General features: G+C 41.7%; 1 protein-coding gene across 2 annotated transcripts in view; it reads right to left on the bottom strand.

Annotated features, from left to right (window-relative positions):
- Positions 1-21,597, bottom strand: part of afg1lb (AFG1 like ATPase b) — a 215,575-nt gene that overhangs the window by 182,366 nt on the left and 11,612 nt on the right. The window contains exons 2-3 of one of the 2 annotated variants that reach the window (XM_068027166.1): positions 9,843-10,069; positions 3,454-3,505 (exon numbers count right to left, since the gene is read on the bottom strand). The exons of the other annotated variant lie outside the window; for it this stretch is intronic. Of the exons in view, the coding sequence (XP_067883267.1) occupies positions 3,454-3,505; positions 9,843-10,069 (279 nt within the window). The remainder of the gene's footprint in view (positions 1-3,453; positions 3,506-9,842; positions 10,070-21,597) is intronic. 2 annotated transcript variants of the gene reach the window in all.

The following is a 21,597-nucleotide window of genomic DNA, read 5'->3' as shown; positions in this document are numbered from 1 at the left end:
CACTGGGGTTGTCTGATCTCATTATCCTGTTGCACCTCACACTGCCCAACACCAAAACCCCAGTGTTGTCAGAACATATGTTCCTCCTTGCCACTTCAGTTCTTTTTATAATTTATATCAATGACTTAGATGAGGGGAGCAATGGCTTGGTAGCTAAATTTACAGATGACACAAAGATAGGTAGGAAAGTATGTTGTGAAGAGGACATAAGGAGGTTGCAGATTGATATAGATAGGTTGAGTGAGTGGGTAAAAATCTGGCAGATGGAGTATAATGTGGGAAAATGTGAAGTTGTTCACTTTGGCAGGAAGAATAAAAAAGCAGAGTATTATTTAAAAAGAAAACAACTGCAGAATTCCGAGGTGCAGGGGGATCTAGATGTTCTAATGCATGAGTCACAAAAAGTTAGTATGCAGGTATAGCAAGTCATAAAGATGGCTAATGGAATGTGATCCTTTATTACAAGAGGAATAGAAAATAAAAGTAAGGGTGTTATGCTTCAGTTATACAAGGCTTTGGTGAGACCACATCCCAAATACTGTGTGCAGTTTAGGTCTCATTATTTAAGGAAGGATGTGAGTGCGTTGGAGGCAATTCAGAGGAGGTTTACTAGATTGATACCTGGAATGAGCGGCTTGTCTTATGAGGAAAGGTTGGACAGAATGGGCTTATTTTCACTGGAGTCTAGAAGAGTGAGGGGAGACTTGATAGAAGTTTATAAGATCCTGAACAGCCTTGTCAAGGTGGATGTGGAAAGGATGTTTCCTCTTTTGCAGGGATAGAAGGTACTATAGCCAAATTTACAGATGACACTAAAATAGGTGGGATAGTAAGTTGCAATAAAGAAATAAGAAATTTACAAATGGATATGGATAGGTTCGGTGAATGGGCCAAAATTTGGTAGACGGAATTTAACGTGGGATAAGTGTGAGGTTATGCATTTGGTCGGAAGAATAGAAAGGCAAATTATTATCTAAATGGAGAGAAACTTCAGAGTGCTTCGATGCAGAGGGATCTGGGTGTCCTCGTGCATGAATCACAGAAAACTAGTATGCAGCTGCAACAGGTAATAAGGAAGGCAAATGGAATTTTGACATTTATTGCTAAAGGAATACAGTATAAAAGTAGGGAAGTGTTGCTGCAACCGTACAAGGCATTAGTGAGATCGCACCTGGAGTATTGCATCCAGTTTTGGTCTCCTTACTTGAGGGGGGATGTAGTTGCATTGGAGGCAGTTCAGAGGAGGTTCACTAGATTGATTCCAGAGATGAAGGGTTTGTCTTATGAAGAGAGATTGAGCAATTTAGGCCTTTACTTTCTAGAGTTTAGAAGAATGAGAGGAGATCTAATTGAGGTACATATGATGATTAAGGGGATTGACAAAGTAGACAGAGAGAGGATGTTTCCTCTTGTGGGGCAATCTAGAACGAGAGGTCATAGTTTTAGGATAAGGGGTAGCAGATTTAAAACAGAGATGAGGAGAAATTACTTCTCTCAAAGGGTCGTGAGGCTGTGGAATTCACTACTCCAGAGTGCGGTGGATGCCAGGACATTGAGTAAATTTAAGGAGGAGATAGACAGATTTTTAATTAGTAAAGGGTTGAAGGGTTATGGAGAACGGGCAGGAAAGTGGAGTTGAGGCCGAGATGAGATCAGCCATGATCATATTGAATGGCGGAGCAGGCTCATGGGGCTGAATTGCCTACTCCTAGTTCTTATGTTCTTGTGGCTGAGTCCAGAACTAGGGGGCACTGTTTTAAAATTAGGGGTCGCCCTTTTAGGACAGAGATGAGGAGAATGTTTTTCTCTGAGGGTTGTGTGACTTTGGAACCTTCTGCCTCAGAAGGTGGTGGAGGCAGGGTCATTGAATTTTTTTAAGGCAGAGTTGGATAGATTCTGGTTAGGCAAGGGAATCGAAGGTTATCGGGAGTAGATGGGAGTGGGGAATTCGAGACACAAACAGATCCGCCACAATCTTATTGAAAGGTGGAGCAGGCTTGAGGGGCTGAATGGCCGACTTCTGCTCCTAATTCATATGTATGAGAACAGGATGAATTTGGCATGAGTAACAAGCTTCCTTTTTCCATATGTAATCTACTTATTCCTTCTTTGTAACTTCAAAACAAAGAGTACCTCATCCAGTCAGTTCTGTTGAGCAATGTCTGCTGGGATCTATTGTGAAACTAACGAACTGAAGTAAAGAAACGCGTGACTTTATCATGCTGACTAGTAAAGACAGTAAACCCAACATTTATCAACCTGCAGCCTCTGTACCCTGCCCCACCCCCATGAAATGTAAAATTATAAAGCAGCATTGAAGCAACAGAACACAGTATCCTTCAAACAAACCTCACAGTAAGTGTTTTTGAATAGTGCTGCTTTATTTCTACATTAACGCAGTTCAAGTATTTTGGCATTAACATTTTTTTCCCCCCCTTCCTCCCATGATGAAGATCCAAAGAAGTTTCATTCAGTTTATTCCACACTATTATTCTCACTTGTATAATGTTCAAATGCTCAATGGAGTGAATATATTCAAATTGGACACCATTCAAAAAGTGTCCAGTTGGGACAACTTGGGAAAACAATTTAAGAATGCGAGGAGATCTCCTGTGGCATACCTCACAATGAACTGAATTATGACTATGATTAGTAGTTCCGCTGAATAAGACAAAATCTGTTTTTATTCTTTGGTATTCTGGGATTTTTAGTAATATTTTGGTGATACAGGAACCCTCTGTTTCTGAGAGCACTGGGAAGGGTTCCCCTGGAATTTGGCATGACTGGAGGGTTGGGTGATCTTAGGATGATTATCTAGTGCTGCTATTAAACATGACATTAGAATGCTTTACTACAGTGTAAATCACTTCTATTGTAATAGTAACATTTCTAATCTCAGTAAGCACCTCTTCATCTCTCAAAAAAAATCCAAAATCCAGCAAATATCTACAAAATATTAAAAATCTTACATCTGCACATACCCCTTGTCAAGTTTTCCCCATTATGTCCAGGTAAACTTGGGACACTGTCAATTACACTCTCCTATTAATGGTGGTATTGTAGCATCTCTGTTTTGCATGTCTTACCTCTTCAATCTATATTGCAGAGAATCTCCTATTTCTAACCGACTCGACTTCTGTGCTTTCCAAATTGCTTTGAGTTTTGATATTTAACTATAGCTATTGATATAAAATCAAATTGTTATATCAATATAATGATCGAATATAGGATTTTAAAATGGGAAGTGAACTATGCCTGCGCACTCTGGCTCAAATATCCACGGCCTCTGATCCCACTTCACCTGGTCATACAGCACAATGGAAGATCAGCTAATGGATTATTATAGATTGGAAATGTATGAGAAAAACATACATTAGTCAAATCAATAGCAGCTAAAATATGGAATGGCAGGTTAACATGTCAGAGTGCAGAACAATTACGATCGAGACTTACCAACATCTCCGTACACATAAAGGCCTTTGGGAGGTTTAGATCTTTGAAAAAACTGCGAACACAAGGAACAGATGTTTTCAGAAGTAACTAAGCAAAATGAAATGTACTGTACATATTTTCGACTCTTTTTTTCAACGTTTTGCTGCTCTCAGTTGTTGCTTGACCATGGTAGATATCTACTAAGGCAGGGATTTCCAAACACTCTAGAGGACCACAAGTGATATGGATGCTCGTACACAAAAAGGCAAGCCCACACACACAAAACTGCAAGGCCACCCCACCTGCACACAAAAAAACAGATCTCAAAAGTGAGATCCACATACACTAAGAAAGGAAGATGGCCTTAGAAAGAGAGAGAAAGAAACTGAGATAGACTGAAACTTTGAGGAGCTGAAGTTGAAACAGACTTCATGCACATGCTCCACAAGAAGCTTGTGGGCCATGCCTGGAATTTCCTCATGCTAAAGCAATAGAAAACAGAAGTCTATAGAAAGAATATGCTCTGGCTGGGGTAGTAATGACTAGTGGAATCTGCAGGTCTCTACTCTGAGTTCCATAGCATTCATACAAATTAAATTACAGATTACTTTTTTATGATAGCACATTCTGATGACAACAAGCTCTATGACCAGGAGACAAGAACAAAAGAGACTGACAGCATTCAAACAAATCAGCTTGAATGTCAGATGGCTTTTAGTTTTGATAGAGTGAAACATGATCCTGCTCGTTAATTTAACATGTATTTGTTAAGGCAGTATAAACAAGAGCTGTAAACAGTGCATAACTAGTTTGATTATACAATTACTTAGCACAAAGCAAAAATGTTCCAACTACTTATATTTGTATAATGGCATTAACGTAGTAAAAGGTCCCAAGGCACTTCATAGGAGCATTATCAAATAAAATTAGACACTGAGCCACATAAGGGCATTAGGGCAGATGACCAAAAGCTTTGTCAAAGAGGTAGGTTTTAAGGAGTGTCTTAACAGAGGAAAAGGAGGTAGAAAGGTGAAGAGGTCAAAGAGAGGATTCTTCGGGACTTGGCAGCTAAAGCAATGGTCACCAATGGTGGAGTGATTAAAAATCAGGGATAACAAGAGGCCAGAATTAGAGGAGATCTGATATTTTAGAGGATTATATGGCTGGAGGAGGTTACAGAGAAAGAGAGGAACGAGGCCATGGAGGAATTTGAAAACAAGAATGGAAATTTTAAAATTGAAGCATTGCTAAACCTGGAGCCAATGTAAGTCAGCAAGCACAGTTGTGATGGGTGAAAAGGACTTGGTGCAAGTTAAGACATGGGCAGCGGAGTTTTGGATGACCTCAAGTTCACGAAGGATAAAGTGTGGGTAGAGTGCATTAGGATGGTCAAGTCTGGAGGTATCAAAGGTATGGATGAGGGCTTCAGCAACAGATGAGCTCAGGTAGAAGCAAGATCAGGTAGAACCATAGAAAAATTACGGCACAGAAGGAGGCCATTCAGCCCATCGTGTTCGTGCCGGCCGAAAAAACTAGCCGCCCAATGTTCCGGAGGTGGAAGCAAGCAGTCTTAGCAATGGCAGCATATGTGGTCGGAAGTTTATCACAGGGTCAAATATGATACCAAGGTTGCAAGCCGTCTGGTTCAGCCTCAGATAATTGCCAGGGAAAGGAATGGAGTCAGTGGTTAGGGTACAGAATTTGCAGCCGGGACCAAAGACAATGGCTTCAGTCTTCCAATATTTAATTAAAGAAAAAGAACAAAGAAAAATTACAGCACAGGAAACAGGCCCTTCGGCCCTCCAAGCCTGCGCCGATCCAGATCCTCTACCTAAACATGTCGCCTATTTTCGAAGGGTCTGTATCTCTTTGCTTCCTGCCCATTCATGTATCTGTCTAGATACATCTTAAAAGATGCTATCGTGTTCGCATCTACCACCTCCGCTGGCAACGCATTCCAGGCACCCACCACCCTCTGCGTAAAGAACTTTCCACGCATATCCCCCCTAAACTTTTCCCCTCTCACTTTGAACTCGTGACCCCTAGTATTTGAATCCCCCACTCTGGGAAAAAGCTTCTTGCTATCCACCCTGTCTATACCTCTCATGATTTTGTACACCTCAATCAGGTCCCCCCTCAACCTCCGCCTTTCTAATGAGGAAATTTCTGCTCATCCAGTACTGGATGTCGGACAAGCAGTTTGATAATTTATAGACAGTGGATGGGTCGAGAGAGGTAATGGTGAGGTCAAGTTGGTTGTCATCAATGTACATGGGAAAACTGGCATTGTGTTCCCAGCTGATGTCACCAAGTGGCAGCACGTAGATGAGAAATAGGAGGTGGCCAAGGATAGATCCTCAGGGGACTCCAAAGCAAACGGTGCGGGATTGGGAAGAGAAGCCACTGCAAAAGTTCAATTTTTTAGCAATCGATACTTGTACAGTCCAATTGATAATAACATCAGAAAACATTGAGATTACCCCTCTTCAGAATTAAAAGATATTAGTAAATCTCTCCTGGTATTGATCATTGTAACTCAGAGTTTGCAATTAGCAGGTCTGAGGGCAGGATACCAATCTGTATCGAAAAGCTTTATATGGGAGTTTCTAAGAAATCTGTTCAAAGACAATAAAGTAAATGTTTTTCTCCAATTCACTGCTAAAAAATTATATGTTTTTTTTTCCTTAGCCACTGTATGTAGAAAAAAACAAGGTTTACATAAATAAATCAGCGCATGTTTACAGTATGAGCAACTCTACCTCACATCAAATAACATAGGCATGATACCAAAATACGACACCTAAAGTATGACAGAGAGGAATTACATTTAGTTTAGTTTAGAGATACAGCACTGAAACAGGCCTTTCGGCCCACCGAGTCTGTGCCGACCATCAACCACCCATTTATACTAATCCTACACTAATTCCATATTCCTACCACATACCCACCTGTCCCTATATTTCCCTATCACCTACCTATACTAGGGGCAATTGCTAATGGCCAATTTACCTATCAACCTGCAAGTCTTTGGCATGTGGGAGGAAACCGGAGGAAACCCACGCAGACACAGGGAGAACTTGCAAACTCCACACAGGCAGTACCCAGAATTGAACACCGTTCGCTGGAGCTGTGAGGCTGCGGTGCTAACCACTGCGCCACTGTATATATAACTGTATACTGCTACAGTTATATTTGGAGGGGTGAGAAAGGGAACTATTTAGGCACTAATTATTCTATGCTTCACGCCTCGAGCAAATTAATGTCCAGAGGTTTAATAACACAATCTGCAGGAAGCAATTTAATGGAAATTATGATCTCCTTCTGTATTTGGTTAGCGCACGACACTGCTGCTGCATCAATTTCAGGACAAACTTCTGCAATCCTAACCTATTTAATAAAAGGGATGACTTGATTTAAACATATAGATCCTGAGGGGTGTTAACAGGGTGGATGGGGAAAGGATGTTTCCTCTTGAGGGAGAATTTAGAACTAGGGGGTCTGTTTAAAAATAAGGGGTCTTCCATTTAAGGCAGAGATGAGGAGAATTTTTTTCTCAGAGGGTCGTGAATCTTTGGAATTCTCTTCCTCAAAAGGAGGTGGAAGCAGAGTCTTTGAATACTTTTAAGGCAGAGGTAGACAGATTCTTGATAAGCAAGGGGGTAGGAGGGAATGTGGAATTGAGGTTACAATCAGATCAGCCATGATCTTGTTGAATGGCAGAGCAGGTTCGAGGGGCCGAGTGGTTTACTCCTGCTCCTAATTCATATGTTCATATGTAAAACAAGCTCATCATGTTGAAATGAATTGAAAGTGAGCAACACAAAAGAAATCCTGCAAAATGCCATTCATAAGTAAGTTCACAGTTCTGATCAGCATTCTAATCTCAGAGAAAGTACAAAAAAGTGCAAAAATATCTAAAACTAAAACAACCCAATGTTCAGAGCTGCAGTGCCTTCACAAAATACAACTCACCCGGTTATCTCATACCACTCATTTTTTTTTTTAAAAGAGAAAACAGATTTGAGCACCAGCAATACATATTGTGGTATGGAAGCCTGGATCGCCATTTGTGTGGTGCCTTGCCAGACATAAAGAATGGCTACTTTACCAAGGTAATAAAATGCCACTGGTGCACGTGGAGCATGTATGCCCCAATATAAGTAGCCACCATTTGAAACATCCCAACGTGCATCACATACAATGAGTTACTTGGAAGTTGAGTGACTCCTCTTATCTAGGGTAATTCAACTGCCAAACTGTGTATAGCAAGATCCCATAAAGATCCAGTACCTAAACCTCTCCATGTCTCGACCTCTCTCTCCTCCTTTAAGTAATTCATTAAAACCGACCACTTTGACCTCTTCATGTGGCTCACTGTCAAATTTTGTCTGATTGCACTCCTGTGAAGTACCTAGACACATTTTTACTATGTTAAAAGGCGCTATATAGATGCAAGTTGTTATTATTGTTTAATATGTTTTTGTTGGGAGAAATATCGGCCAGAAAACTGGTCAATTCCCAGTTATTCTTCAATAGCACAATGCGATATTTAAATATCCATTAACAGGCAGAGTGGACATTGGTTTAATGTCTCACCTGAAGCACATCATCTTTGAAAAACCAGCAATCCCTCACTACTGCAGTGGTGTCAGCCTCTTGTCATGCATTCAAGTCCCAATCTCAGTCTTGAGCACATGAGCTGCTAGCTCAGAGGCAAGAGTGCTAACACGTCAGCTAAACTGGCACATAACAGCATTCATTTCACAAATGAGGGAGATTTTGTACCTACAAACCTGGCATTATGTTATAGTTAAAATTTTATGAACATTAAAGTTTAACACCAAGTTTACTGCAACCGCTACTTCAAAATATTTTAATCCTAATACATTTGGTCCGAGCAGAATTCCAGAGGAGTTCTTTCATTCACAAGATTAGCAGCAAATATGTACCAACATTTTTGGAAATGGCATTAAATTGTACTGCAGATTTTGTCAGCTGATATAGTAGCTCATAATTTTCTCTTAAACCAATCTTGTCATAATAAGCAGATCAGCTATGATCTCATTGAAGGGCGGCTGAACAGACTTGAAGGACGAAATGGCCTACTCCTGTTCCTGTTCTGCTGTGATTTTAACCTTTTTGTGTAATTGCTGGTAAAACAGTAAGACAAAATGCAAAGTGTGAGCCTTCGCTGATAGTTGTGAGTGCTTTACTTCCTTGGTTACTGAATGGTTGTAGATATTTATTAAGTAAATATACCACTGTGAAAGACATTTATCGGTATTGAGAGTGTATTTAAGGTGTTTTCTACTAAAATTAGTGCATGTAACAAATACTGTGTTGCCATAGCTACATCAGTGGCTAGTCAGCAATTTCTATTGGACAGTGCCACCTTAAGTGCAGAAAAATGTGGAGAAGTTTACAGAGGGAATTCCAGAGAAAGAGATCGGAAGCAGAAAAGATGGCCGGGGGTGGGGGGGGGGGGGGGGGGGGCGGGGGACCATGTACAAGAGGTCAGAGTAAGAAGATCAGAGAATTTGGGTGGAGATGTCAGGCTGGAGGAGGTTAGACAAGTGAGATAGCAAAGAAGCCATGAAGACATTTAAGCACAAGGATGAGAATCTTAAATTTCAAGCATTGGGGGAACTGGGAACCAATGTAGGTCAATGAGGATGGGGTGATTGACAAGAGGAATGGCGCAGGACAGGATACAGGCAGCAGAGTTTTGGATGAGCTGATGTTTCTTATCCACAACCAGTGTTCACACATATACTTTCAAGAAACGGTTATCTTGATTGTGATCAGGAGTGATACCCTGGCTGATTCCTTTTCACCTCTCCAACCCAATGGTACTGAGGCCAATTGCATTGCTCTGGATAAGGACTAACAAAACTTGTATTTGCATAGTGCCCTTAACATAGTAACAATGTTCCATGGTTCTAAGAAGAAACACAAAAAAAACCAGACAAGCAGCAGTAAATAAATTAGGAGGGGTAACTGAATGTGTGGTCGAAAGAGATGTTTTGAGAAGGCTTTGAAAAGGTGGGGAGGGCAGCAAGACAGAGAAGTTTTGGGAAGGATGTCCAGAGGATAGAGTTCATATGGCTTACAGCTGCAAAAATCACTGTGAGGCTCTAATCATTTTATTATTTATGTAATTATCACCATCAAATTTCAACAATGTAACATTACTATATTAGATAAGTTGGGATAGAAAATATCTATTTGTGAATTCCTACAGATCTCGTTAAGATTTATAAAATAAGCAAAGGGATACCAAAAGGCAACGAAGTATATTATAGACCACAATTAAATGTTATACTGTATTGCTTCTTTGCAGCTTCCTAAAACTGTCTGATGTGCTCACCTGATGACACCTGGACTTCTGATATTTCAACTTCTCATCTCACCTTTGAAAAGAAATTTTGCTGACCAGGATTGTATCCTTTAAGTGCTTCATGAAGCTTCTGTAAACACTGCACAACCGTTCTTTGGTGGTCATCACGATTTATGTTGCCTTGTCTGACCAATATTTCATAGTGCTCCAAAGGCCCTTCAACACTTGGTGAAAAGGCACAGTCTTCCTGCTGTAATCCTGCCTCAGGTGCAGCACTATTGGTTGTTGGAAGAATGTAACCTAAAAGAATACACAAGTCAAACTGATTACTTGAATCTTGAATTTTCTGGCACCTGCACTAACAATGGGCTGATTATTCTGTTCTCTGGAAACGGAGGACAGGCCAGTTAGTCTCAAGATAAACAAGTCAAGTTCATCGAACCAGCCTGTTGTACTTAATATCTAGTACAGTACAAGCAGATGTCTTATTACAAGGTCTGCTGCTGTTTAACTATCCCTGAGTTTTGTATTTTAAAAGCTTTCAGACAACAACTTGTTTTTATATAGCACCTTTAATGTAATAAAATGTTCCAAGGCCCTTCACAGGGGCATTATAAAACAAAATAAAGCACCTAGCCACAGAAGGAGATATTAGAGAAGATGACCAAAAGTTTGTTCCAAGTTGTAGATTTTAAGGAGAGTCATAAAGGAGGAAAGTGAAGTAGAGAGGCAGGGAAGTTTAGGGAAGAAATTCCAGGGCTTAGGGTCAGGCAGCTGACCACCAATGGTAGCATGATTAAAATCAGGGATTCTCAAGAGGCCAGAGTTAAAAGAGCACAGATAGGAGGGTTATGAGGCTGGAAGAGATGATAGAGAGAGGCAAGGCTATAGAGGGATTTAAAGACAAGGATGAGACTTTTAAAATCAAGGAGTTGCTGAATTGGAAACCAGTGCAGGTCAGCGAGCATGGGGATGATCAGTGAATGGAATTTACTGCGAGTTAGGACGTGTGCAGCAGAGCTTTGAATTACCTTAAGTTAATGGAGGGTAAAGCGTGGGATGCCAGCCCAGGAGTGCTTTGGAACAGTCAAAGCTGGAAGTAACAAAGGCATGAATGAGGGATTCAGCACCAGATGAGCTGAGGCAGGGGCAGAGTCAGGCAATGTTATGAGGTGGAGCTAGGCAGTCTTAGTGATAGCATGGATATGTGGTTGAAATCTCATCTCTGGGTCAAATACGACACCATTTTGTAAACAGCCGAATGCAACCTCAGACAGTTGCCAGGGAGAACGATGGAGTTGGTAGCAAGGGAGCGGAATTTGTGGTAGGGACTGAAGACAATGGGCTCAGTCTTCCTGATTTTTAATTGGGGGAAATTTCTGCTCACCCAGTACTGGACTTCATACAAGTAGTCTGACAATTCACAGACAGTAGAGGGGTTGAGAGAGTTGGCGGTGAGGTAGAGCTGGGTGTCGTTAGCTTCCACGTGAAAACTGACATGTTTTCGGATTATGTTACCAAGGGGAAGCATGCAGATGAGAAATAGGAGGGGACCAAGGACAAATCTTTGGGGGACATCAGAGGTAACGACACGGAAGCAGGAATACAAGCCTGGTACATGAATCACAAAAGGTTAATATGCAGGTACAGCAAATGATTAGGAAGGCAAATGGAATGTTGGCATTTATTGCAAGAGGAATCGAGTATAAAACTAGGGAACTTTTACTGCAGCTGTACAGGACCTTGGTGAGACCACATCTGGAGTATTATGCACAGTTTTGGTCTCCATATTTGAAAAAGGGTATAATTGCATTAGAGGCAGTTCAGAGAAGGTTCACTTGACTTATTCCTGGGATGAAGGACTTATCTTATGAAGAAAGGTTGAACAGGTTGGACCTTTACCCAGTGGAGTTTAAAAGAATGAGGTGACCTTACTGAAACATACAAGATCCTGAGGGAACTTGATAGAGTGGATACCGGGAGGATGTTTCCTCTTGTAGGGGAGACTAGAACTAGGGGACAGAGATGAAGAATAAGAGGTCTCCCTTTTAAGATGGGGAAGGAGAATTTTTTTCTCGCAGAGGGCCATTAGTCTGTGGAATTCTCTTCCCCAGAAAAGAGTGGAGGCTGGGTCATTGAATTTATTCAAGGTTGAGTTAGATAGATTTTTGATAAGACAAGGGAGTCAAGGGTTATGGGGGACAGACAGGAAAGTGGAGTTGAGACCACAACCAGATTTGGAAGGTGACAACCCATTCAAAGGGCAATTCTGGTCTGAAACAATGTATGAGAGAATTCACCATCATCATTGAAATGGTCATCTGAACACACTTCCACATGTATTATAAAGCTCAAATGCTATCTTAAGCCACCCACCCACACCACCCCAAAATAGATTTTTGAAAAACTCTCGCAGCTAAGTTATGTGAAATTTTAACATTCACCACATACTTCTCTTTAAATTACTTTTTTGGTGTCCAATCTTGAGATCTTGAGAGATGGTAGTGCTGGAGAATAGAAGATTTTCTATTTCAGGCACCACCTAGTATTGCATCAAGTACATCCGTTCAGATACATCAGTGTTTCTCAAACTGGGGTCAGCAGTGTCATTCTGGAGGTGTGCAAAATAGTCGAACAGCATGCAGACAGCTGGAGGCAGGCTTGGTGTGAGCCAGGAGGCAGGAGCAGAGTGTGGTTGCCACATGTGCAGCACAGAATGGGCTGGCTGTCTCACCTCGGAGTGGAGCACACATGGACGGAGCACTGAGAGCAGCAGGAAGATCACCAGGTAGACCCGCAGTTACCTAGGCTGGGGTGGGTGCCAGATGAGTTCAGCCTTGTGCAAGAGAGGTGACTTTTAAAAAAAAGTACTACATGCTACTAATTAACCTCAAAAGAAAAGGAGCCAAAATACAAGTTAGCCCATGTATTTTAATGACATATTATTATTTACATAGGGATCCATGATTTTAAATCCATTTGGAAAGGGGTCCCTCAACTAATAAAGTTTGAAAATCACTGAGGTATGGCACTGCCAGATGCAGAGAAAGAAAGACTTGTATTTGTAAAGCATCTTTCACAACCTCAGGAAATCCCAAAGTGCTTTTGAAATGTAGTCACTATTTTAATGTATGAAACATTGTAGCCAATTCACAAAGTACCATGAACAACAATGCAATAATGACTATACAGATAATCTGTGGATGAGTTATGTTGATTGTCATAGAGTCATATATGGCATCGAAGGCTCATCGAGACCATGCCGGTTCTCCACGGAGCTAACCACTCGGTCCCACTCCCCTATTTGATTCCCGCAGCCAGGCATCAAGTGCCCATCCAATTTCCTTTCAAAATCCACCACCCTCGTGGGCAGCGAGTTTCAGGTCATTACCACTCGCTGCATAAAAAAGTTCCCTAATCCTGGATACCATCAGTTAATGGAAACAGTTTCTCCTTCTCTAATTTATCTAAGTCATAATCTTGTACACCTCCATCAAATCTCCCCTCAATCTCCTTTGTTCCAGGGAGAACAATCCCAGCTTTTCCAACCTAACCTTGTAACTAAAATCCCCCATCCCTGGAACTATTAAGGGGTAAGTAGTGCTTAGGACATGAGGAGAATCTGATCTGTTCTTCTTGGAACGTGCCATGGGATCTTTTATGTCACCAGAGGGCAGACAGGACCTCAGTTAATGTCTCATCCAAAAGACAGCACCGTTGATAGTGCAGCACTCCTTCAGTACTGCACGGGCGTGCCAACCTAGATTTTGTGCTCAGGTCTCTGGAAGTGAATTTGAACACACAACTGTTTTTTTTACTTGTTCGTAGGATGTGGCCGTCGCTGGCTAGGACAGCATTTAATGCCCATCCCTAATTGCCCTGAAGAAGGTGGTGGTGAGCTTCCTTCTTGAACCGCTGCAGTCCTTGGGGTGCAGGTACACCAACAGTGCTGTTCGGAAGGGAGTTCCAGGATTTTGATCCAGCGACAGTGAAGAAACAGCAATATAGTTCCAAATCAGGATGCTGTGTGGCTTGGAGGGGAACTTGCAGGTGGTGATTTTCCCATACATCTGCTGCCGTTGTACTTCTAGGTGGTAGAGGTTGCGGGTTTAGAAGGTGCCTTAGAAGGAAGCTTGGCAAGTTGCTGCAGTGCTGCTACTGTGTGCTGGTGTTGGAGGGAGTGAAGGTTTAAGGTTGCGGGTTGGCTGCTGATCAAGCGGGATGGTGTCGAGCATCTTGAGTGTTGTTGGAGCTGCACTCATCCAGGCAAGTGGAGAGTATTTCATCACACTCCTGACTTGTGCCTGGTTGATGGTGGGCAGACTTTCGAAAGTCAGGAAGTGAGTTACTTGCCGGAGAATTCCCAGCTTCTGACCTGCTCTTATAGACACAGTTTTTATATAGCTGGTCTAATTAAGTTTTCTGGTCAATGGAATAGACCAGGATGTCAATGGTGGAGGATTCAGTGATGGTAAAGGCGTTGAATATCTAGGGGAATTGTTTAGATTCTCTCTTGTTGGAGACTGTCATTGCCGGGCACTTGAGTGGTGTGAGTGTTACTCGTCACTCAGTAGTCCAAGACTGAATGTTGTCCAGGTCTTGCTGCATCTGGACATGGACTAATTCAGTATCTGAGGAGTTGCAAATGGTACTGAACATGGTGCAATTATCAACAAACTTTCCCTTCTGACCTAATGATGGAGGGAAGGTTATGAATGAAGCAGCTGAAGATGGTTGGGCCTAGGACACAACCCTGAAGAAATCCTGAAGTCATGTCCTGGGACTGAGACGTTTGGCCTCCAACAATCATAACCATCCTCCTTTGTGCTAGGTCTGACTCCAACCAGTGGAGAGTTTGCCCGATTCCTATTGACTTCAGTTTTGCTTGGACTCCTTGATGCCAGACTCGGTCAAGTGCTGCCTTGATGTCAAGGGCAGTCACTCTCACCTCACCTCTGGAGATCAGCTCTTTTGTCCATGATTGGCCAAGGCTGTAATGAGGTCTGGGGCCGAGTGACCCTGGCGGAACCCAAACTGATGAAGCAGTTGAAGATGGTGGGGCCTAGGACACTACCCTGAGAAACTCCTGCAGCAATGTCCTGGGGCTTAGATGTTTGGCCTCCAAGAAGCATAACCATCTTCCTTTGTGCTAGGTAGTTATTGCTGTGTAAGTGCTACTTAAGAGCACTGTCAATGACACCTTCCATCACTTTGCTGATGATCTAGAACAGATTGATGGGGCAGTAATTGGCCGGATTGGATTTGTCCTGATTTTTGTTGACAGGATATTCCTGGGCAATTTTCCACATTGTCGGGTAGATGCCAGTGTCATAGCTGTACTGGAACAATTTGGCTAGGGGTGCGGCTAGCTCTGGAGCACAAGTTTTGAGTACTATTGCTGAAATGTTGTCAGGGCCTATAGCCTTTGCTATATCCAGCACCTTCAGCCATTTCTGATATTACATGGAGTGAATCGAATTGACTGAAGATTTGCATCTGTGATGCTGGGAACCTCAGGAGGAGGCAGAGATAGATCATCCACATGTCACTTCTGGTGGAAGATTGTTGAAAATGTTCCTTTTCTTTTGCACGTATGTCCGGGGCTCCCCCATCATTGAGGATGGGGTGTCTATGGAGCCTCCTGCTCTGGTTGGTTGTTTAATTGTCTGCCATTCATGACTGAATGTGACAGGACTGCAGAGCTTAGATCTGTTCCGTTGGTTGTGGGATCGCTTAGCTTTGTCTATCACATGCTGCTTCCGCTGTTTGGCATGCATGTAGTCCTGTGTTATAGCTTCACCAGCTTGACACCTCATTTTTAGGTATGCCTGGTCCTGCTCCTGGCATGCTACCTTGCACTCCTCATTGAACCAGGATTGATCCCTGGCTTAATGGTAATGGTTGAGTGAGGGATATGCCAGGCCATGAGATTACAAATTGTGGCTAAATATGGTTCTGATGCTGGTCTCTTTATCTGAGGAAGGATGTTCTTGCCATGGAGGGAGTGCAAAGAAGATTTAATAGGCTGATTCCTGGGATGTCAGGATTGACGTATGAGGAGAGATTGGGTCGACTAGGCCTATATTCACTAGAGTTTAGAAGAATGAAAGGGAATCTCATAGAAACCTATAAAATTCTAACAGGAGTAGACAGGCTAGATGCAGGGAGGATGTTCCCGATGGCTGGGGAGTCCAGAACTGGGGTCACAGTGTCAGGATACAGGGTATGCCATTTAGAACCGAGATGAGGAGAAATTTCTTCACTCAGAGGGTTGTGAACCTGTGGAATTCTCTACCACAGAAGGCAGTGGAGGCCAAGTCATTAAACATATTCAAGAAGGAGATAGATATATTTCTTCATGCCAAAGGGAGAAAGCAGGAACAGGGTACTGAATTAGACGATCAGCCATAATCTTTTTTGAATGGCGGAGCAGGCCCGAAGGGCTTATTCCTGCTCCTATTTTCTATGCTGATGGTCCACAGCGCCTCATGGATGCCCAGTTTTGAGCTGTTCTGCATCTATACCATTTAGCATAACAGTTACGCTCAGCGTGAAGTTGGATCTTCGTCTCCACAAGGATTATGTGCTGGTCACTCCTACCAAGACTGTCATGACAGATGCATCTGCGACAGGTCGACTGGTAAGGAAGAGGTCAAGTAGGTTTTTTCCATCATGTTGGTTCCCTCACTGCCTGCTGCAGGCGCAGTCTGGCAGTTACGTCCTTCAGGTCTCAGCCAGCTCAGTCAGTTGTGGTGTTACCAAGCCCCTCTTAATGACAGCACTGAAGTCCTCCACCCAGAGAACATTCTGTGCCCTTGCCACCCTCAGTGATGTTCAACACGGAGGAGTACCGATTCATCAGCTGAAGGAGGGCAGCAGGTGGCAATCAGCAGGAGGTTTCCTTGCCCACATTTGACATGATGCCATGAGACTTTATGGGGTCTGAAGTCCATGTTGAGGACTCCCAGTGCAACTCCCTCCCGATTGTACACCACTTGGCCGCCACCTCTGGTAGGTCTGTCCTGCCAGTGGAGCAGGACATACCTGGGACTCAGCAGGGAATTGAAAATGCAGTTGGATACTAGATTGGGAAAGTTGGAGTACTGGAAGGACGAGCTACAATGGGCTAAATGACATTCTCTGATCCGTTAGCATGGCAATTTGCTGTAAAAATTGTTGAACACTGATGCAATTTGAAGTTGAACCACTTAGAATATATACTGCACAATTTGTGTGAAACTACTAGTCTTGAAAAAAATTGTTAATCAAAATCCATCAACCATTAATCAATTTTCAAGTAGCTGCAGCAGTTCCATTAATCAAGTCAAAAAAATTATTCGGAGCCCATAGCCCCATGAATAGATTAGCATCTGAATAGCCTTGACCTTTTGAGTTAATCCTTTAATCCCTTCTCACCTATTTTGAAACATTTCTACAGCACCCTTTATTTATTTTATTCCCTTAAACTACATCTGCCTAGCTTCATATTAACTTTCTGCATTTTTTTAAACTTGTTTCTACTCATTCGTTTTTAGAAGTCTCCTAATTTAATATGCCAATTCCTTCAAAAACACATTCAAATAGGTTCCTTTCAAGGGCCCCTTTGTAAGTAACAAGGAGTGGTGTGAAGGACTGCCTGATCTGGATGGACCTACAAAACAAATGTCAGAACTCGCTAGACTCCCAATACTTAGTAAAAGAAAGAAACACAGTGCTCAACACCCTTCCCCCACCACCACTCAGAGCATGTTACAAACTTGTCTCTCCATATTTTGAATCAAATTGTACCGTTCCCAACTTTAGAACAAAATTAAATTGAGAAGAGGCTCTCAAGAATTTATTGTTTTTCCATTGTAACTTGTTGAACCAGCCACAAGTTTTCATGTGTGAGCTACCTGCATACAGACATATATTGATAGATTTAGATAATATTATAGATAATAGCTGGAAGATGAAGAGGAGAAATTTTGCTGAACATACTAGTTCATCAATTAGCCTTTTGAAATGACTGGTTAAAGTCCTGAAACACAGGTTGGAGTGAGGTAGGAGCAGAGTTGAACTGTTAGGCTGCCCGTTCATTTCAAGAAGCATGGTGGTAAAACTAGTAAATTCATGATTCATAAGATGACATCACATTGGAGGAGGTAAGAGCTTGCAACTGTAGACATTTATAAAATGAAAAAAAATTAACATACATTTGCTTCTGTAAAAATACACTGCTGGCATTTCAAGAGTTCTCTCTTCAAGAGGTAATTATGCTTAAGAGCCACTATTACCCTAATATATTTGATCCTGCTCAAGAATGAAAGTGATGTAGAAAAACATCAACCACATTCCCTTCCAGTTAAAAAGGACTGCAAATTTGAAAGGAACTATTTTTATCATTGGATGAAATAATGCACCCAGATACTAGAAGTTGTTCAGAGTGCCTCTTGAAAGCTTGACCCATGGCAGGTAAATATGTGGTGTGGTATTTACAGAATACAAGGCCTCAGATTTGATTCCAAGACATGTGGATCTCAGCCAGGATTATTGTGGGACTGCTGTAATTGTCTTAGGTACTGTTGCTTTGGTTTGGAGAGGGGTGGTGGTGGTGGCGGAGAGAGGGATTGTATCTCTAAATGGCAATCCTGTAATCCCTGCTTGAAAGCAAGCAGGTATGCATAACAGGTGAGGACAAGATCAAGCTTGGAGAGTGGCTACTTGATAAAATATCTGTGGAATTGTATACAGGCTTCAGAAGATAATAGAGAAGCCAACTTGAAATTTGAAATCCTGCATACAGAGAACAAAGTTCCAGATAACAAGTCAACAGGAGAGAGGGACTAACTGGATTGCTCTGTGGAGATCCAGCATAGACTCAATGGGCTGAATGTCTTCCTTCTATGCCATAATTGACTCGATGATTAATACAAAAGCAAAATACTATGGATACTGGAAATCAAACAAAAATAGAAAATGCTGGAAATACTCAGAACTTCTGATGGAAGGTCACAGACCTGAAACATTAATTCTGTTTTTCTCTCCACTGATGCGGTCTGACGTGCTGAGTATTTCCAGCATTTTTGTTTCTGTTCCAGATAATGATTGTCAGAAAGATGATCTTCTGAACACTCCAGTAAAGAAAACTGTGGTTAACTAAAAAGACCAAATAAACAACAAATTTGATCCAACATTTTCATTGTGCCCAATTACAACTTAGCAATTTTAAAAAGCACCATACTGAAGTTGTTACATAAATCCAAATTTTGCCTGCTTGCACAAGTAAAAACGCTGCCATAGAAGGAGAAAACAAAAAGATACATGATCTTATCAAGCCATGATCTTATAGAATGGCGGAACAGGCTTGAGGGACCAAATACCCTACTCTTGCTCCTAGTTCATAAGCTGTTCTTATAAGGATGGAAGGGAAGATAAGAAAAAGGAAATGGAGTCAGCTCATACTGTTCCCTCACACTTCCTATTGATGAGCCGGAGCAGCATTTCCAGAACATGGGATAAGGATAACTGAGTTCAAAGTAAGGTGCATGATTAGGTACACCCTGAAAGAAAGGAGGGTTTAGAAAGCACATTATAAATATGGCAAAATATAGTTCTGTGGAATGCAACTTCAAATACAGTTTCAACTTCTCTGAAGGATGGCTCTAAACTGTTAATAAGCAAACAGGGCATTTTTTTTTTAAAAAAAGCTTTTACCACAGTGTATCCCACTACTCGTTTCAGGCACAGTGCACTCTGGTACTTGATTGTAAAAGCATATGTGCACAAACATGCATTTTTTTTTTAAGAAAAGGAAAAAGACACTTCGCAAAATTCCAACCAGGTCAATGACTGAACTATCACAACACTAAAGGCTCTCCTCAAATAGATTGCAGGTTCTCTCAAGATGATGGAGCTCTTTAGAGTGTTCCAGAGATCTCTAGCTGCAAAGCTTCAATTTATTGAAAGGATGCATTTGAAAGGCCTGTACCAATTGCTTTGGGAGGATTTTTAATTGACTATGTCTGGAGACATAAGTTACAAAATACAATGAGCAAGTACAAAAGAAAGAACTTGGTTTTACATAGGGCCTTATCACATTCCCAGGACATTTCAAAGTGCTTTATAAGCAGTGAATTACTTTTGAAATGCAGCCAACTAGCACACAGCAAAATAGCAAATGAATAAATAAGATCTTTCTGTTTAGGTTGGCATTGATTGAGGGAGGAAAACTGGCGAGGGTACATGAAGAAATCACTTTTCCTCAAATAGTGTCATGGGATCCCTTACATCCACCTCAGCGAATAGCTCGGTTTAATATAGCAACTGAAAGACGGCCTCTCGGACAACACAGAACAACTTCAATATGACAGTGAAGAACCAAAACATCAAACAGGATGAGTTGTGCTGTAGACCTTGCCTCCAGTATAGTCCCTATAATGAAGAAAGGAAGCGGAAGACAGTCCATGATAGGGTATAAAGCTGCTTCCAACACATGTCAGCATTGTCAGGCCACCAGCACCAAGTGGTAATTCTTATCCAATGAATGATAACATTGCTTGGAAAGAAATGGAGAACAAAAATCAGCTTCATCTCTGATCCTAACCTCACCCAAAGAAAGCATGCCGCAAAAATATTAAAATATTTTTTTCAAGCCAAGTTATAGCAAATGAAAGATCATTAATGGGGTAAGGAAAGTTAAGAAAATTCAAATATATGCAGACCAGCAAACATAAAAACTGTAATGTACCAAGTAAAGTGTACAGCACTAACTATAATAGCATACTTTTAAAGAATTTAAACGGTCAGTGGCAAGGCTGAAATCATGTAGCGATGGCACAAACACTTGGATGAACTACTGATTAGGCCGTCTATAATTGTGGCAAAAGAAGTCACAATACAGCCAAAGGTTAGCAAAGCCATCAAGACTGGTAAAGCTCTAAAACTAGCTGGGACCCCTGCAATAAATATGTAGCTAATCAGCTACATAGACTCCAAAACCACCTATGGAAATGATAGAATTTCACAAGTGCTAAAAGTTGCAATAACTGTTGTCATTTGCAGAGAAAAACAACTGTAGAATATTGCTTCTAGTCCATAACAGAGAAATGTTCACAAAAAAAAGTGTTCCTCAAACGATTTCCTGAAAATATTAATGATTCACTCTTCCCTGCAGGACAATGTGGATTCAGGACAAATCAAAGCACTAATCATGACTTTCATCATTTAGCAGATTTGAAAAATGTACCAAGGAGTCAGAGAGTTATACAGCACAGAAACAGCCCCTTCGGCCCATCATGTCTGTGCCAGCCATCAAGCACCTAACTATTCTAATCCCATTTTCCAGCACTTGGTCTTTAGCCTTGAATGCTATGGCATTTCAAGTGCTGATCTAAATACTTCTGAAATGTTGTGAGGGTTCCTGCCTCCACCACCCCTTCAGGCAGTGTGTTCCAGATTCCAACAACCCTCTAGGTGAAAAAAGCTTTCCTCAAATCTCCTCTAAACCCCCTGCCCCTTACCTTAACTCTATGCCCCCGGTTATTGACCGCTCCATAAGCGAAAAATGTTTCTTCCTATCTATCCTATCAATGTCCCTCATAATTTTGTATACCTCAATCAGGTCCCCCTCAGCCTTCTTTGCTATAAGGAAAACAACAGAGCTGAAATGCTTCAGCCCAGGCAACAACCTGGTGACTCTCCTCTGCAATCACATCCTTCCTATAGTGTGGTGCTCAGAACTGTACACAGTACTCCAGCTGTGGCCTAACCAGCGTTTTATACAGCTCCATCATAACCTCCCTGCTCTTATAGTCTATGCCTCGGCTAATAAAGGCAAGTATCTCATA

Source organism: Heterodontus francisci, chromosome 3 (assembly GCF_036365525.1).
Source record: "Heterodontus francisci isolate sHetFra1 chromosome 3, sHetFra1.hap1, whole genome shotgun sequence".
Classification (NCBI taxonomy): Eukaryota; Metazoa; Chordata; class Chondrichthyes; order Heterodontiformes; family Heterodontidae; genus Heterodontus; species Heterodontus francisci.
The sequence above is the reverse complement of the archived record's forward strand: the minus strand, read 5'-3'. Positions and strand labels throughout refer to the sequence as shown.